Source organism: Chinchilla lanigera, unplaced genomic scaffold, assembly GCF_000276665.1.
Source record: "Chinchilla lanigera isolate Chin_1 unplaced genomic scaffold, ChiLan1.0 scaffold00017, whole genome shotgun sequence".
Taxonomy (NCBI): Eukaryota; Metazoa; Chordata; class Mammalia; order Rodentia; family Chinchillidae; genus Chinchilla; species Chinchilla lanigera.
This window is the reverse complement of record NW_004955418.1, coordinates 5,176,259-5,191,346: the sequence shown is the minus strand read 5'-3', so window position 1 is coordinate 5,191,346 and position 15,088 is coordinate 5,176,259. Positions and strand designations below refer to the sequence as shown.

The 15,088-nt window shown below is 42.1% G+C and overlaps 1 protein-coding gene across 1 annotated transcript in view; it reads left to right on the top strand.

Moving 5' to 3' along the window:
• The window catches only part of Man2a1 (mannosidase, alpha, class 2A, member 1), a 163,385-nt gene continuing 148,297 nt past the window's right edge, over positions 1 to 15,088 (top strand). The window contains exon 1 of the mRNA XM_005382174.2: positions 1 to 232. Within this exon, the coding sequence (XP_005382231.1) occupies positions 98 to 232 (135 nt within the window). The 5' untranslated portion in view covers positions 1 to 97. The remainder of the gene's footprint in view (positions 233 to 15,088) is intronic.

The window sequence follows — 15,088 nt, the reverse complement described above, 5'->3', positions numbered from 1 at the left end:
GAGCGGGCGGAGGGCGCGCAGCCCGGAGCGGGGAGCCCCCGGCGGCCGCCCGCGAGAGCCCACGGACGGGGTCCTGGCCCCGAGGCTACCCGGGAAAATGAAGTTGAGCCGCCAGTTCACGGTGTTCGGCAGCGCGATCTTCTGCGTGGTCATCTTCTCGCTCTACCTGATGCTGGACCGGGGTCACTTAGACTACCCCAGGAGCCCGCGCCAGGAGGGCTCCTTCCCGCAGGTGAGGACCGCGCGGCCGGGCGCGGGGCTCCGAGCCGGGGCGCGGGGGCCTGCGGTGCCCCGTGGTTCCGTGTCGGGGCGGGGAGGTTCCGATCCTGGTCCCGCGGGGGCTCTGCGCGTTTGCAGCGCGGGGACCCGGACCCGCCTCCCACCGGCCGCGCCGAGTTAACAAAGTGCCGGGCGGGTGCGGTGGCCTTGTGGGGGGCCGCGGCAGTGGGCACGTTCCCGGGCAGATCGAGGTGGCCTCGAGCACCTGCTGGTAGGGGACAGGGCGCAGCCAGGACACCCCCACGCCGGCGCGGGTTCCCCATGGTGGCCCCTCGGCTCGCACAGGGTTACAGCCCAGAACCCCTTCCTGCACCGGGGTGCCACCTAGCCTTTTCCCCGCCTTCTCTGTCTTTTAGGAGATAAAAGTTTATTTCTTGTTGCGGCCCTCTTAGCTGCGGACCGTGGGATGGATTTTAGAGTCGTCAGTCCTTAGCTATCACATCGGGTTTGTTTGGAGCCAGCGTGGGGAGCCGTGTGGGGAAGCGCGTGTTATACTCTGGCCGGAAGCTGTGGGGCGCTCATTCCTGCGCCGGGTGGTTGGACTGGCGAAGGAGTTGAGAAAACTACCGGTCAAAGTCTTACGTAAAAATAAAGCAAATGGACACAGTAGGTTCTATCTGCTAGGATAGCGCGGGGCCGGTGAGCTTTGAGATTGTAGTTCTTGGACGATGAGCTATTCCTTCGGAAACGTTAGCAGATGTAGGCGTTGTGGAGAGTGATCTAATGAATGAATCCGAGGAGCTCAACTGCTCACTAAACAGTCGAACAACTACTGATTGAGAGATACCTAGGACATGTACTAGTAGATGTTTTAATTTTTTTTTTTTTCCTTTTGGAACCATTTAAATGACTGAAAATATCCTTGGTGTTTCTTTCTCCGATATGTCGTGGCAAATGACTTGGATTTCATTGAAATTAAAGTTCGAATTTTACTTGAATTGTTATGAAAAGCGAGAAAAGGACCGCCTTATGGAGTCTGTCATCCGTACAGAGCGCTCAAAATATTTTGCACGTGAGCAGTATTAAAAATCTTGTTGCAAACAGATGTTTCAAAATTTTCAAAGCGTCTGTTTCCTAGTAGGATAGAGGAAATACATGACAAGACTAGAGGATGGTTAAATTTTCAGCTCAGAGTTTGCCCATTGCTTGTTTCTTCTTCTTCTTCTTCTTCTTCTTCTTCTTCTTCTTCTTCTTCTTTTTTTTTTTTTTTTTCCGGTACCAGTAATCGAACTCACGACCTTGCGCTTGCCAGGCAGGCGCTGTGCCGCTGAGCTAAATCCCCAGCCCCAGTGCCTGTTGATGAGGTCGGAGAAATCTAGCAAAAAGTGAGGACTCTGAAGCTACAGCGCAAGAAGAATTCTAAGCTTTGTTTGATATGTTGTATAATTAGCGGTTACTCACTGTAATGTTTCCCGCTGGTAACCTTGTTTTCAGAATTTTCTCCACTACAGGAGAAATAAAAGCTTATTTTTACTTAAAGTGTTGTCTTGTATAATGTCCTTTGGCATTGGTTTTGGTGATCACTTGAAAATGATTTATGCAAACATCTGCATCGGGTTCTCTGGCAACCTTGACATTTTACTCTTGTTTCTAAAGAGCTGAGTGACTCATTCAGTTACTGGGAATTCGAAGGCAAAACTAATTCCACTGTTTTAATATCCAACCCTAGTGCTCAGTGAGGGGCTTAAGCTCCCATTCAGGTGTAAAGCATTTGCTGGAAGGTGACAGTGGGTGCAGACAGGAAGGGCTTGCTTGTGGAGTGTACCTGGGGGAGAGAGGTTTGGGGAGGTGGAGCGTTTATCCTTAAGGGTGTCTTTCACATTTTCACTGCTGGATTTTTGCTGTGGGAAGAAGATACTCTTCTAATTTAGTGTTTAGTGGGTCACTGAATCACCAAGTAGATGGACATGCCCTCTTCTGTGTTCGACATCAGCCTGTGTCTCCCATGATAACCTTGATTCCCCGGACCACCAGCCAGTAGGGGTGGAAACGGAGGCCCAGAGAGGTTAGGTTGCCCAGTCCCACACAGCAAAAGCTGAAATATGAACAGGTAGCCAGCGGTGAAGTCCAGGCTTTTAGCCACCATCCTGTTCTGACTCTTAGCAAGTTTTTGCTGGTGGCGTAGCACCCTGCTGGTGGAAAGACTTGATGTAGATTACAGAGCATGTTGCTCTGTGACACCTTAGCTTTGATCTTTTTTTTTTTCCTTTAAGAAACTTGTTACATGAAACCATAATAAAATTTTTTTTCTGAAATATGTAGTGCTTAAGATTTATATCTTCCAGAATATCTTCTAGCTTACTTCTCAGCCAAACATTGTAATAAAGACCGCTATGCATGGCAGCAGCCAACGTGAGTTGATTATTTTTTCACTGCTTCTGTTAACCTTAGGTTGGCAACGGTGGTGATAGGTTGTGATACATTTCCTATGCATTTCTTTGCCAACTTTGGGTACTTAATTCCTGACTTTTTGTAGAGCTAAGGTAGTCACTAGTTGTCATTTGTGGTGTCTAGTAGAATAAAGTATCTAGAAAGGTACTGATTCTCTCCACTGACACGGAAATTTCAGGAAGGTGGCAGTTTCAGTTCATAAAAAGGTATTTTACAGACCATTCTAGATTGAGAGCAATCTATTTGGGCTTCGCTCTGATGGAGAGAAATCTATTTGGACCTTTGCTCTTTTCCCCTCCTCCCATGACTCTGTGTCTTCTACCACTTAGCCAGATTTTGAGGCAAGAGTGGGTCAGATCAGGGTGCTCTGCTTTCTCCCCGGAGCAGCTGTTTGCCTCTGTGATTGCTGTTAGAGGGCTTTCCCCTTGTGCTTCCAGGAGGAATGCATATGAGGGCTGGAGGCAACAGGTGGCCTACAGTTTTAGCTTGTAGTTTCCAGGGTTAATCTCAGCTAAAAAAAAATAAGTGAATAAAAATTCCATTCTAGATGAGCGGCCAGGATGTGATGCCCTGAACGTGCTTTGAGGTAGCTTATGAGAAGGAGAGCAGATGAAATGGAGAAACATTCAGGTCTCCCTCAAAGTCTTCATTCCAGAGGCAGCCCTCACACATTGCTTACAGTGACATAAATAATACATCTTGGTAGTGCCTTATGTTTTGATTTGGAGAGTTGAAAATTGTCAGGTTTTGTATAATAACTAATCTTTAAGTAATTAGTATAGTATATGACCATCGAGGTTAACACTGACACTTGAAAGTATCTTCAGAAGTTGTGATTCTGATGGAAAATGTGAAAGCGAACTTGAGACTGGCTTGGAGCTCAATATTTGTCAAATGAGAAAGTGAAAATGTCTTTATGTATTTGATTGAAAGCCATTTGAAGGTAGGGATATTTATGCCTTAAAAAAAGCTTTTAATTCTGAAACCATAATACATATACAGCAGTGTGCTTAAATGCTTTATAACACTGTATTTTAATTCCACTCTCGATGAGCATCCAGGATGTAATGCCCTGAAAAATGCTTTATGGTAACTTATAAGAAGTAGAGCAGATGGAATGGAGCAGCCGTAGAACACATGTTAATAAAAGTTGGCTGGTGAGAAAAAATAGAAATAGGACCTTGTTCCTATTTCCCCAGTTTTTTTCTTGTCCCCCTAAATCTGTAACTCTTCAGACTGACGTATAAGAAATAATCTCCCTCCTCTTTCTCCAGGGCACTCTGAAGAGTAATACTTTTTGCCTGGGTTTGTTGCTATTTGTGTAGTGGAGTTTTTCTCATTTTTCAGGATGGTGTTTGAGATCTGTGACTTTTGGGAGGTGATGGACCTTTGACAATGGTGGGCCGCAGAAATTAGGAATTGAAGATCTTTAAATCCTGTTGAGGCTGGTCACCTCCACTCCTACTGAGTCCATCAATCTTACGAGACCCAAGCTTCCTATGACCCAACGTGGCCAGAGTATCATGATGCATCTGGTCTGAAGGTTTTAACTTACTATTTTTTTTAATTGATTGGAATGTATTGTTATCAGAGTCTGAATAAATACTTTTGTCGCAGAGATGCCATGATTGCATTTATTGGAAGGGGATTGTCTCTGTTACTAATTGATTGACATTAAGGAATATCTGGATTATAATCAGATAACACTGATTAGAAATGACTGCTTTTATTGTTGTTTTTACTTCAGGTCAGCAATTGCTATTTTGTGATGGTTGTTAAAACTTGCTTTGTTTTTAAAGATTGAAATGTGAAGATGTTCCTACAAGTAGAAGAGTACTAATTCAGTGACTTTGGTTGATTATCTCCTTTATTTTTAGCTTTTTTCATTCAATGGTCTTAGATTTCCTTTGTTGTTTCCCCATTTCCATGGGACAGTTTTTAAGAAAATTGTGAGATATTCGACAGCTGTGGTAGTCTGTAGTTGCTGTTTTATAGAGGCACAGCCTTCTTGGATTTTTGGCCTCTTCTGTGATCAAGTTATCAAGAACTGATAACTCCTGATGGCATGGCTTTTACAAGTGTTCCTGTAACTAAGGAAGAGAATTCTACAATAGTCATTTTGCTTCTTGTAATTGTTACTAGTCACAATTCCTCAAGAGAGGAAATAGAACGTTTGACCTGCATTGGGTTTCTCTTTCAGTTTTGAAGCTCAGCTGCTAATTTTAAGGTCCAAACCCTGTTTAGATTCAAACAAGTTTTAAGGGTCAATTGTGGACAAAAGAACTCACTCCTCATGCTTTAGTGAGTTTTGCTGAATTTGCTTTGTGAAGGGGAAGAAAATCATTTGATTTGAATGAGATCTGCTGCTTGAGGTTTTACAGCTTTTCCCAGCCATAGAGTAAGATAATGTTGCAGAGTAATACTTTAGTTACTCTGTTTCTAAATCAAACCTTCTAAGGAAGAGATTAACATTGAAGCAGTTTAGTTTAGAACTGTGCCTACTCTGCCTTTGCTTCCTTTGTCCCAGATTTTAACAACCTCTTTGCCGGTGAGGTTTTGAGTGTGAGAGAGCTCTTCCGTGTTGTGAGCTGGCCTGCACATAGTGGCATGTCCAGCTGCACCGTGCATGCCAATACCATCTTTCTTTCCTCTCTCCATTGCAGCAGGAAAAATGGTCTCCCGATATTGATAAGTACTCTTGGGAGAAAAAATTGTCCCCATTGAAAATCAGTTTGGTTGCAGTCTAGCCAAAACCCTCTTTCTTACACCTGGTACATTGTGTTAGAATTTGGAATTTTAGGAAATAGAGATCAGAAGTCTTAATTCTAATTATCAAAAGTATGATTAGCATTTTTAAATACTTGAACTGTATTCTTTCTCTGTGTGCCTAACATTCACTTACATATTTAGAATTATAAAATACAATATGTTACAGAAAACACAGGCATAGATTGTTCACATACAAGTTACAAGGAAAAAAGATTACTATCATGGAGTTTTTTTTTTTTTTTTTCTTAAAAAATCATTACTAGTTAGATATACACATTCTGAGGAAAATATGGTCAGCTCAGAGTAAGCAGATAATTTACTTTCTATCACCTGAATTAGAGGTTAACATTAGTCCAGATATATTTTTTGCCTTTTAGCATAGGAAGAAAAGATGCATAGATAAGTAATAAGGAAGCATAAAAATTATATGCAGAAATAATTTCAAATTTTGAAGTCTTCTCAGGCAGGCCATTTTACTTTTTTCAGTGCAATGGTTTGTTTCTGTTAATTCCAACGCTTCTGGCTTTTGCACTCTGTGTATCTTTTTTAGATGAGAAAAAGCAGGGAAAGAAACTGGAAAACTAAATGGGAAGAGACTTAACCTCCTGTTCCTTTCATTTTATCTTACAAGTAGCATTTTTTAAAGGAAGGGGGATGGAGGTGGAGGCAGGAAAAGAGTACAGTTCTTGGCAAATACCTTTCTTTCTCCAGGACCTCTGCTCCTGAGCTCTGCCTAAGGCCGCTAACTGCCAGCCATGCTGGCCTGCCGCCTGTTTTGGTGGAGCTGTCAGCTAGGAATGGCTTTACATTTTTAAACGGTTAAATAATATGTTGTGGCACAACCATGGCCATTCATCTGTGAATCATCTCAGGGTGCTTTATGCTATAATAGCAATGTTGAATAGTTGGGACAGAAAGTGTCTGGGCCACAAAACCTAAAATATTTACTATGTGGTAATTTTCAGACAAAAGTTTGCCAGTGCTTGGTTCAAAGTCTATTTCTCTGTCATTAACATTAGAGACAAATAGTATGCTCAGATCTGCTAAAGCAAAGGTAGGTTAATTGCAAACAAAGAAAATATTGATAAACCAGTTATGAAATAAGCACTGGTCAAAATTTTTTATAGTGTGCTTTGAAACTTGTGTTATCTACACTTTTATAGACTTTGGATATCCTAGGGGGAACTTCCATGCTAAAGCATGGAGTGCTCGATGTGTTGAATTTATTTCTCTTTTGTCACCTGAAGGTTGATGGTCGCAATGGAATCCCATGACTTTAAAATATTTTGTATCTGCAGTAGTCCGCAGATGGCTTGAATTCAGAGCCTGATCTGACCATTTGGGTCAGCCAGTGCTGCGGAAGGAGATCCCAGGTGTGGCTATCTTCTTCAAAAACTAGATGTAAGACAGCGTTGACAGTTCCCTGTGTGATCCTGAGGTCTGCCCAGCTTGGAGGCAGAGAAGGACGAGATTTTTGGCAGGATTGCTGTTCTGCATATCAGTGACTAATTAATTCCTGCTAATTTTCACCATTTTCTTCACTCTTAAAGATTATGTGTCACTTTCTTCTTATTTGTGTCCTGAGAGATTGCAGTATCATATTCAAACTGCAGTACACTTAGTCTGAACCACATGGGTGTCATGCATCTCACTGAGTAGTGTTTAAGGGTAGTATTAAATAGAGTTTTTAAGTGTTTTTGTCCCTTTTTAAGTGCATGCATTGGTGCATTTTTCACATGTAGAATGGATTTTCCACAGGCAGGTCCAGAAAAATTAAATGTTTTTTCAAAGAATAGAGCAGATGTCAGATCTGGCTCTATGTAGAGCTCTTGCTGGTGAACCACATTGTCTTGTATCAGGAGTGTGGAGAGCTGGGACATCAGTGATTTTTGTCTTTCAGGTGCTTAAGCACTTGTAGAAGTATAAATGCACATAGAGATAAAAACTCAAGTGATATGTTGACAATTTCTATATCTTAAATTTTTTTGTTCCATTTTAAGCTATTGTTTCTCTTTTTGAAAGGTGAGGAATTCCTCCTTTCTAATTTTTAAAAACTATTTTTATTTTTAACTTCTGTTTCATATATCTTAATAACTTTTTATAATATAATTGCATTTGTTTTCTTAGTTAACCTTAGACATAGCATTGTGACTCCCCACCGCAGCTCATGAAAAGGTCGGCACTGCTCCACCTCCTTCCCTCCTTTCCTGTCTTCTCTGGTTCAGTCCACAAGCCTTTCCTCATCTGCATTTCATTCTAGGACTGAATGTATCATATACAGTGACTATAGATTGGTTACAATAGTTGCAGGTTAAAAAAAGGACATAGAATTTCAGTTAGAGTAAATACTATAGATGGTAACAATGTAGCATATTTTTGAAAATTGTTAACAGTCGATTTTAAGGGCTTCCTCCACAAAAAAGTGAGTAATGGGAAATAACACATACATTAATTAACTTGATTTAGCCATTCCACACTGTATACACATTTCAAAGCTACATACGAAATATACAGTTTTTGTTTCACAATTAAAAATACACACAAAGTTAAAAACAGTACTTTCAATTTTAAGATAATGTAAATATTACTCACTATATGTCAGATGCTTTGATGTCAGAAAGAAAGGGGAATAATCCTGCACTGTTATATATTTTCCACTTGAAGGAAATATTCTAAGCATCAGAGCAAATGGATTCGCTTATGTTCTAGCTGCTCAGAATCATGTTGTATTTCTTTTTTTGTTTTGTTTTTGTTTTCCTTCCGGTACCAGGAGTCGAACCCACGACCTTGTGCCTACCAGGCAAGCGCTGTGCTACTGAGCTAAATCCCCAGCCCCTTCATGTTGTATTTCAGTTTCTTTCACATCTGGATCATGGCTTCCTTTTCTAGCTTTTTGTTTTTCCAGTTTATTTCTAATTCCTTGTCCTTTCTGACAGAGGAAATGGAAATTACTGAGTCCTATCTGTTGAATCTCAGTATTTTAAAAATAGTTTTCCAACTCAGCACGTCTCAATATTTTGGTCCCTTTGTCATTTCGGGAGAGAAAGTATGAAGTCTTACTATTTTGTTATCAATGCTGTTCCCAAGTAATGTTTGTGTAGTTTGCCCTGTTTCTTCCAGGGCTGGGAATGCTACAGTGTTTTTCCCTTCTTTGGGAAGCCTTTTCTTTCCAGGCGAGCACAGCAGGGCTGAAGCTGCCCTTTGTAGCAGTCTCTCTCTGTGTGTTTATTTTGTAGGAGTGGAGGGGTATGGAATGGATAGGTCTTGGCCTTGGTGGCAGCATTTTACCTGTGGGGCACTAGAGGGTGTGGAGGCTTGAGCTTAGGAATCATTGTCAGAAGCATTTTTACATTAAAAAGTCCTGAATTAGCATTTTTAGAATCCAGTAAAACATTCTTTTAACAGTCACCAGCATCCCAGAAAAGTCATACATATGAAAACGGTAGATACAGAATTTTAGAAGAGGAGAGGTCCTTCCAGGTCAATTTAATTTAGTCTTTGATTTTTCAGATAAGGGCACTGAACTGCATAAGCCAGACCTCAGCAGTTTGCTCAGTCATAGCATACCTGGGACAGGCATCCTAACCTGTAATTCAAAGGCTTTTCTGACGTATTACCCCAAGCATATATTTGAGAGCTTACTGTGTGTTAAGTTCTACACAAATTATGACAGACATACAAGAGATATATTCTTTGCCTCAAAAGAGTTTTGTAAGTTATTTTTGGGACCTGTAACTCCCATATGTGAAGCAATTAGAGACAATTAAGAGCTATTTAATTATTCATTAGAAGTTTTAAGAGGTTAGAATGGTGCCTGGCACATATTAAGTGCTCAATAAATGCTAATTATTACCAAAGGATAGGAATTTATAGGCACTGTTCTTGGTTCTGGGATTCCAGGAAGTAAGAATGAAACAACAGTCCATGATCTTATATTCTTGATATAAGTAAGGCAGAAGCCTTAAAATAAACTCAGAAACAGAACTAAGTTCTGGGATGGCCTAGTTTAGGCTGACCCAAAGAGAGGAGAGGGAAATTTTGATTTTCTGATTGGACTTCAAAGGAGAAAGAGCACAACTAGTGTAAATAAGGCCTCCAGAGCCTTGGGATCCTGAAGGAGCTTGCCAACTTAAGAGCAGAGGAACGTGGCTTGACTTAGATAGAATCCATCTTTGTTGTTTATAAAGAGTAGTTGGGGAAACCTGGTAGTTTGAGATCAGATAGTGAATTATTCTGAGAGGTAGTCTGAAGAGTTACGGGTTAGACGGTAGTGCCAGCATCTCTCAAGCAGGCAGCTACTTGAGAAAAGTGGTGTTAGGGAATTAAGTTGGTAGAAAATTTTAGACCTGGAAGGGAGCTAAGAGAATATTCAATCTAGATTATTCTGGTAGCAGTGTGTAGGAAGGCTCCAAAGCAGGAAAGCAGCTGAGAATCTGTTTGAGGTAATAGAGACATAAGGCAGTGTTGACTTGGCTAGAATCGAGAGGGGGGAAAAACCGTGGAGACATTTCATAATGAGAAAGAAGTATCAGGGCTTTCTAACAGATCTGATAAAAGGCGAGTGTTTTTTCCACCTTTTCCCTTTGGGGCGTTGGAGATTGGCTGTACTGCTCTGGAGGATGAGCTGGTTTGGAAAGCCAAGTTCAGTTTCCTTTGTGATGAAGTCGATGTTAGTGGAAGTAGCCAAACAGGCTGAAGCGGGAGATCAGGGAAGGGAGATGTTGGTCTGGGACTCATCAGAGTCAGAAAACAATGAGCTCACTCTGGGACTGTACTTGGAAGAGCAGAGAGCCAGGCGCATTTCTCATAGCCGAAAGCTGCACTTCTTCCATTAAGACTGTTGTGCAGATGTTAATAAAATAAAGCAGCTTGTATTCAGTTTGTCAGCAACCAGCTCATGGATCTGAATACCTAAGAAAAGATAAGATTATTATAAGGAAGGATTTCAAAGAAGCATTTCAGTAGGAGACTTACGAAGGCCCTTCTCATCTTTAGCAACATTTATGGGGCTAAATTATTTTATTCTAGGTTGTAAGATGAAACATAGGTTACTGTATGTGTATGGGGGAATGGATTTGAGATAAATAATGAAGAGAGAGAGAGATTGAGTTTTGTCAAAGATCACAAATAAGGAGGTTATAGCTCAAGGTTGTTCTGAAGGTCAGACAGCTTTCTGAAAACAATCCCCCAAGTAGCCTCTTGGTGGCTGATTCCACAAACTGAGGAAATGAGACCTGCCTTTAACTGAGAGCTACTTCTCCCTCTCTCTCTCTCTCTCTTTTTTTTTTTTTTTTAAACATAGGGTCTCTATGTTAATTTAGGCTGGCCTCGAACTCACTATGTAGCCTGCACTGGCCTCAAATTCCTGGTGATCCTCCCGCCTTAGCCTCCCAAGTGCTGGAGTTACAGGCATGCACCACCGTGATTGACCCAGATGTGCTTCTTGAAAACTTTCAGGGTTGACTGGTGACAATGCTTAAGGTGTAAGGTATTTCTTGTGACTTTTAAGGAAAAAGATTCAACCAAATAATTATTTTTAAAAAAAGATTTGAGAGCCCAAAAACTTTGTATCTTAAACTTTTCTTTGACAGTCAATGGTATTTAGAAGTTTTGCTATTATTGTGTCCTTTTATGTTGTGTTGTGGGTTAATATTACTCACTCTCCTATATTACCCTTGCAGATCGATGGGTTCATATGGAGTTTCATAAAGGCAATAGAAAAAAATTACCGAACATTGGGATCTTTGGCCCTTCAAAATGTTAGGAATTTCAGATTTTATGTTAATTCAGGTGGGGCTTGGCTAAATACCTGTCTTCTGCTAGTAAGGACTAGAAATGCCTCATGTAGGAAGTGATTAAACATTGAAAGAGAACCTCCTTATCTGCTTAGTACGACCCTGGCTTTAGAGTCTCCCCGAAACTATTTCTATATGAAAAACTATCTCAGGCATGTCAATTGCATTTATTTTAATAGGCTAACACTGTTTAGGTTGATTGGCTTTTTACGTTACTGACAGTGACTCTCTTTTTACACTAAAATTGTGTTTCTCAAAATTACTTGTGTGAAATTATAGTAGGCCAACAGAACTTTGTCAGCAAATTCTCAGATACATTATATCCCCTTAATCTGTGGGGAATGAGTTTAGGGGATATAGATACATAATGCACTGTTACCCGGTGTATAAAAACAGGCGTGTATTTCTAACCTAGACCAGCAGTCACTGATTAGATAACATATGACACATGACCGGGGTTGTCCAGGAAGTGTATCATATTAAATTCCATGCAAATTCCTAGGTGGGGTGCAGATTATCTCAGAGTGCTTAAATACCAAAATATGCATATATTAATAAGTTTTAGAAGAACAATCAATATAGTTCAAAAAATGTTTCTGTGGTAAACCAGTGGTGCTCCATAGAACAGCTTGGGAAGTGCCGAATTAAAGAAAGAATTCTATTAGTCAGTAGTTAATTTGCTTAGTGCCGCTTAATCGTAGTTATTAAGTGGGTTTGTAAGCAATAAAACTGTTTTATTAAAGTATTTTATAACCCAGGCATTTTGCCCTACTTAGAGACCCTCCTTGCAGTAACTGTTTTGAAAAGGGTATCTGTGTTGAAGAACCTCACTTTATACAGTAACTTGGTGCCTAAAGTGCTATCTTGGCGGGAGGTACTTTCCGTACAGTGTGCTGGGCGGGTGCAGGTGGGGGCCATATGGCTTCAGTCTAAACATGCATCTGGAAACTCCGAGGGTAGAAATGGAGCTTGCAGGAAGTGCCAGCAGCCAGAGGCCCAGCTACACTTTCAGAGGAGGATGGTGAGAGGCTGCTGCTACTCCAGGCGAGGGCTCCTCCACAGTGAGCCTGGCAGCTGCCAGGCGGTGGCCCAGGTGCAGTCACGAGGTTCTTGAGTACCTGCCTGGGCACACTGGGAGTGCCAGCTCTTGTCACAGCCGCTTGGCACTCCTGTCATCTACCTGCATTTGAGCGGCCTCTGTTAGCGTCATCCCTAGGCAGCTGTGAGATTTAGGAGTAGTGATCTGCTGCAGACTGTATTGCTTCTGTGTTTGGGTAGGGTTTTATGTAGTTGGGCATCCTTTGTGCTCACCTGGTGAGGGCTTTTATTTCTGTGGATGGACAATACCTTGGTAGAAATTCAGGCATGTTAAGTTTGGGCTCTGGAAAAATTCCACTAGAACGTCATTTGTAACTGGCTTGTGGCTTATTGATGGACACTCGGGGATACACACAGCACTGTGGCCGCAGCCCCAGTTCACGCTTTGGTTTTGGTTTCAACGCTGACAGTCTTTATGGGTGGAACGGGCGCTTGGAGGGCTTACTTGTCATTTTATCAAACCCAGAAGCCTTCTGTTGAGTGCCTGAGATCTGACTATGTAGAATTGTCCTGTATAGGTTGAATCGTGGCTGACTGGCCAGAGACTGCTGCAATAATGATGCCATCCTGCTGGCAAAACAGACCTTCTTTTACCAATTGCAGTGCCTATATTTAGCTTGGATATAGAGGTTCTCAACTGGGGATGTGTGAGAATTGCCTGGTGAGCCATTTAAAAGTACACAGAGTGGATTTGTGCATGCTCTTTAGTAATCCTATTTGTTTCCGTGGCTTGAAATTCACACAGACCACTCAAGCTTATATTTTCAGCCTTGACTTCTCTCCTGAGTACCAGCTTGCGTGTCCACTGATGCCGTCTCTGGGGTACCTACCTATCTGATGGTGGCAGAACACAAAGTGCCCCCACCGACTGCTTCTCCCCGTCACTCCGTTTCTCTGAAATACCACACGTCATTCTCCCGGTTGCCCAAGCAGCATATTAAGAGGCCATTTTTCTTTCTTTCATGGACTGCTGGTCCCTCTGTTGTGTCACATCGTTTCCTGTTCCTCTGTCTTCACTACCCTGGTTCACACCCTTTAGCTTTTCCCTGGCACACTGCAGTTGCCTGTCACCTCTCTTGCCCCACCATAGCTCCAGAGGGGCTTCAGGACAGTCTTTATTCGTCGACTCTGGCACTGCATCCAAGATGAAGATGCTGGTGTTTCTTTCCCAGGGAGTTATTCGTAATCATAAAGTCTGACCCTGTCTTTCCCTGATTGCCTTATTCAAAGACAGGCACAGAGCCTTGTCTGGCCATGTTATGCCCCCAGGAAATGGCCTCTTGCTGGCCTCTGCCTCTACTGCTGCATTGTGTAGGGTCACAGCCATCCAGTCCTTTGGCTGGGGATTTAGGTGGACTTCCTCTCACAGACTAAAAGTGTAAGGATTCTTTCTGAACTGTTTAAATAGGGCCGACTTCTTGCAGGATACAATAGTATCGTTTTGTTGCTGTAACCACTACAAACTTAGTGACTTAAAATAAGAAAAATGTATCATCTTACAGTTCTAGGGGCCAGAAGTCTGAAATAGGCCCTCTTGGACTTAAATCAAGATGTCTCCAGAGCTACATTCCTTCCTGGGGGCCTTGGGGAGAGTCTGTTCCTCTCCTTTTGCGGCCTCCAGAAGCTGAGTGTGTTCCTTGGCTGAAGGCCCCTCCCAGCAAGGCGTCTCACTGACCTCACTTCTCCTAGTCTGGCCCGGCTCCTCTGTCTCCCTCTTTGCTTTATAAGAATCTTTGTGATTACATTGGGCCTGCCTGGATGTTCTAGAGTGACCTTACCATGTAAATATCTTAATCTATCACCCTAGTGAAGTCCCTTTTGCTGTGTTAGGTAACTACTGAAAGATTTCAGGGATTAGTTCAGAGCCAGCATTTAGTAGGCCTTATTCCGCCACCTCAGCAGGCAATATTTGAATTGATTTGCATATGCTAACCGATTTAATCCTCATAACAATCCTATGGATTATGGATTGTGAATCGTTCCCATTTTATGGATGAGAAAACTGAGGCCAAGAGAGGTTATGCCAGAAGTGGCTTTGGAGCCTGCACTTATCACAATCAATACAGACTGTTTCTGCTGGTGCATACTGTATCCTTCGAGGTAGTTTTTAGAAAGCCATTCTTTTATTCACTGTGCAGCTGTGATCGTACTTCCTGAATGCTTCCTTAATGACAGGTCCTGTGCTAGGCTCTTTGATAGCCATTCCAAGTAGGGGGTTTTAGCATATGCATTTTGCCCATAAGGAAATTGAGGCTCAGAAGCTAAGTTATTTCCCCAGTGTCACACAGGTATGACCTAGAGTGCCAGACCTAGGGTTGGAACACACTATGAATCAGCCAAGTGTGGTGGTGCACACCTGCAATGCTAGTACTCTGGGAGGCTGAGGCAGGAGGATTGCAAGTTCAAGCCCAGCCTGGGCAACTTGATGACTTAGCAAGACCCTGTCTCAAAAGAAAAATTTGAAAAAGGGCTGGGGATGTAGCCCAGTAAGAAGGCCCTGGGTTCAGTCCTTGGTATTGTAAGTCCCCGATTCACAAGCTTTTGAGTTGCAGACTTTTACAGGTGTATGTAGAAGCCTCACTTCGTCAGACTTCAAATGAACCCAACTTACGGACTTACTGTATTGGGAAAGAATCTTAACCATTCAGCTAAAGTATCATTACCTTTATCTGGTGAAAGAAGTCAATAACTGTGATCATTATTTGCCATTACATTTGGGCGTGTTCAGTGGCAGTCGCAGTACAGAAAGATCTTGA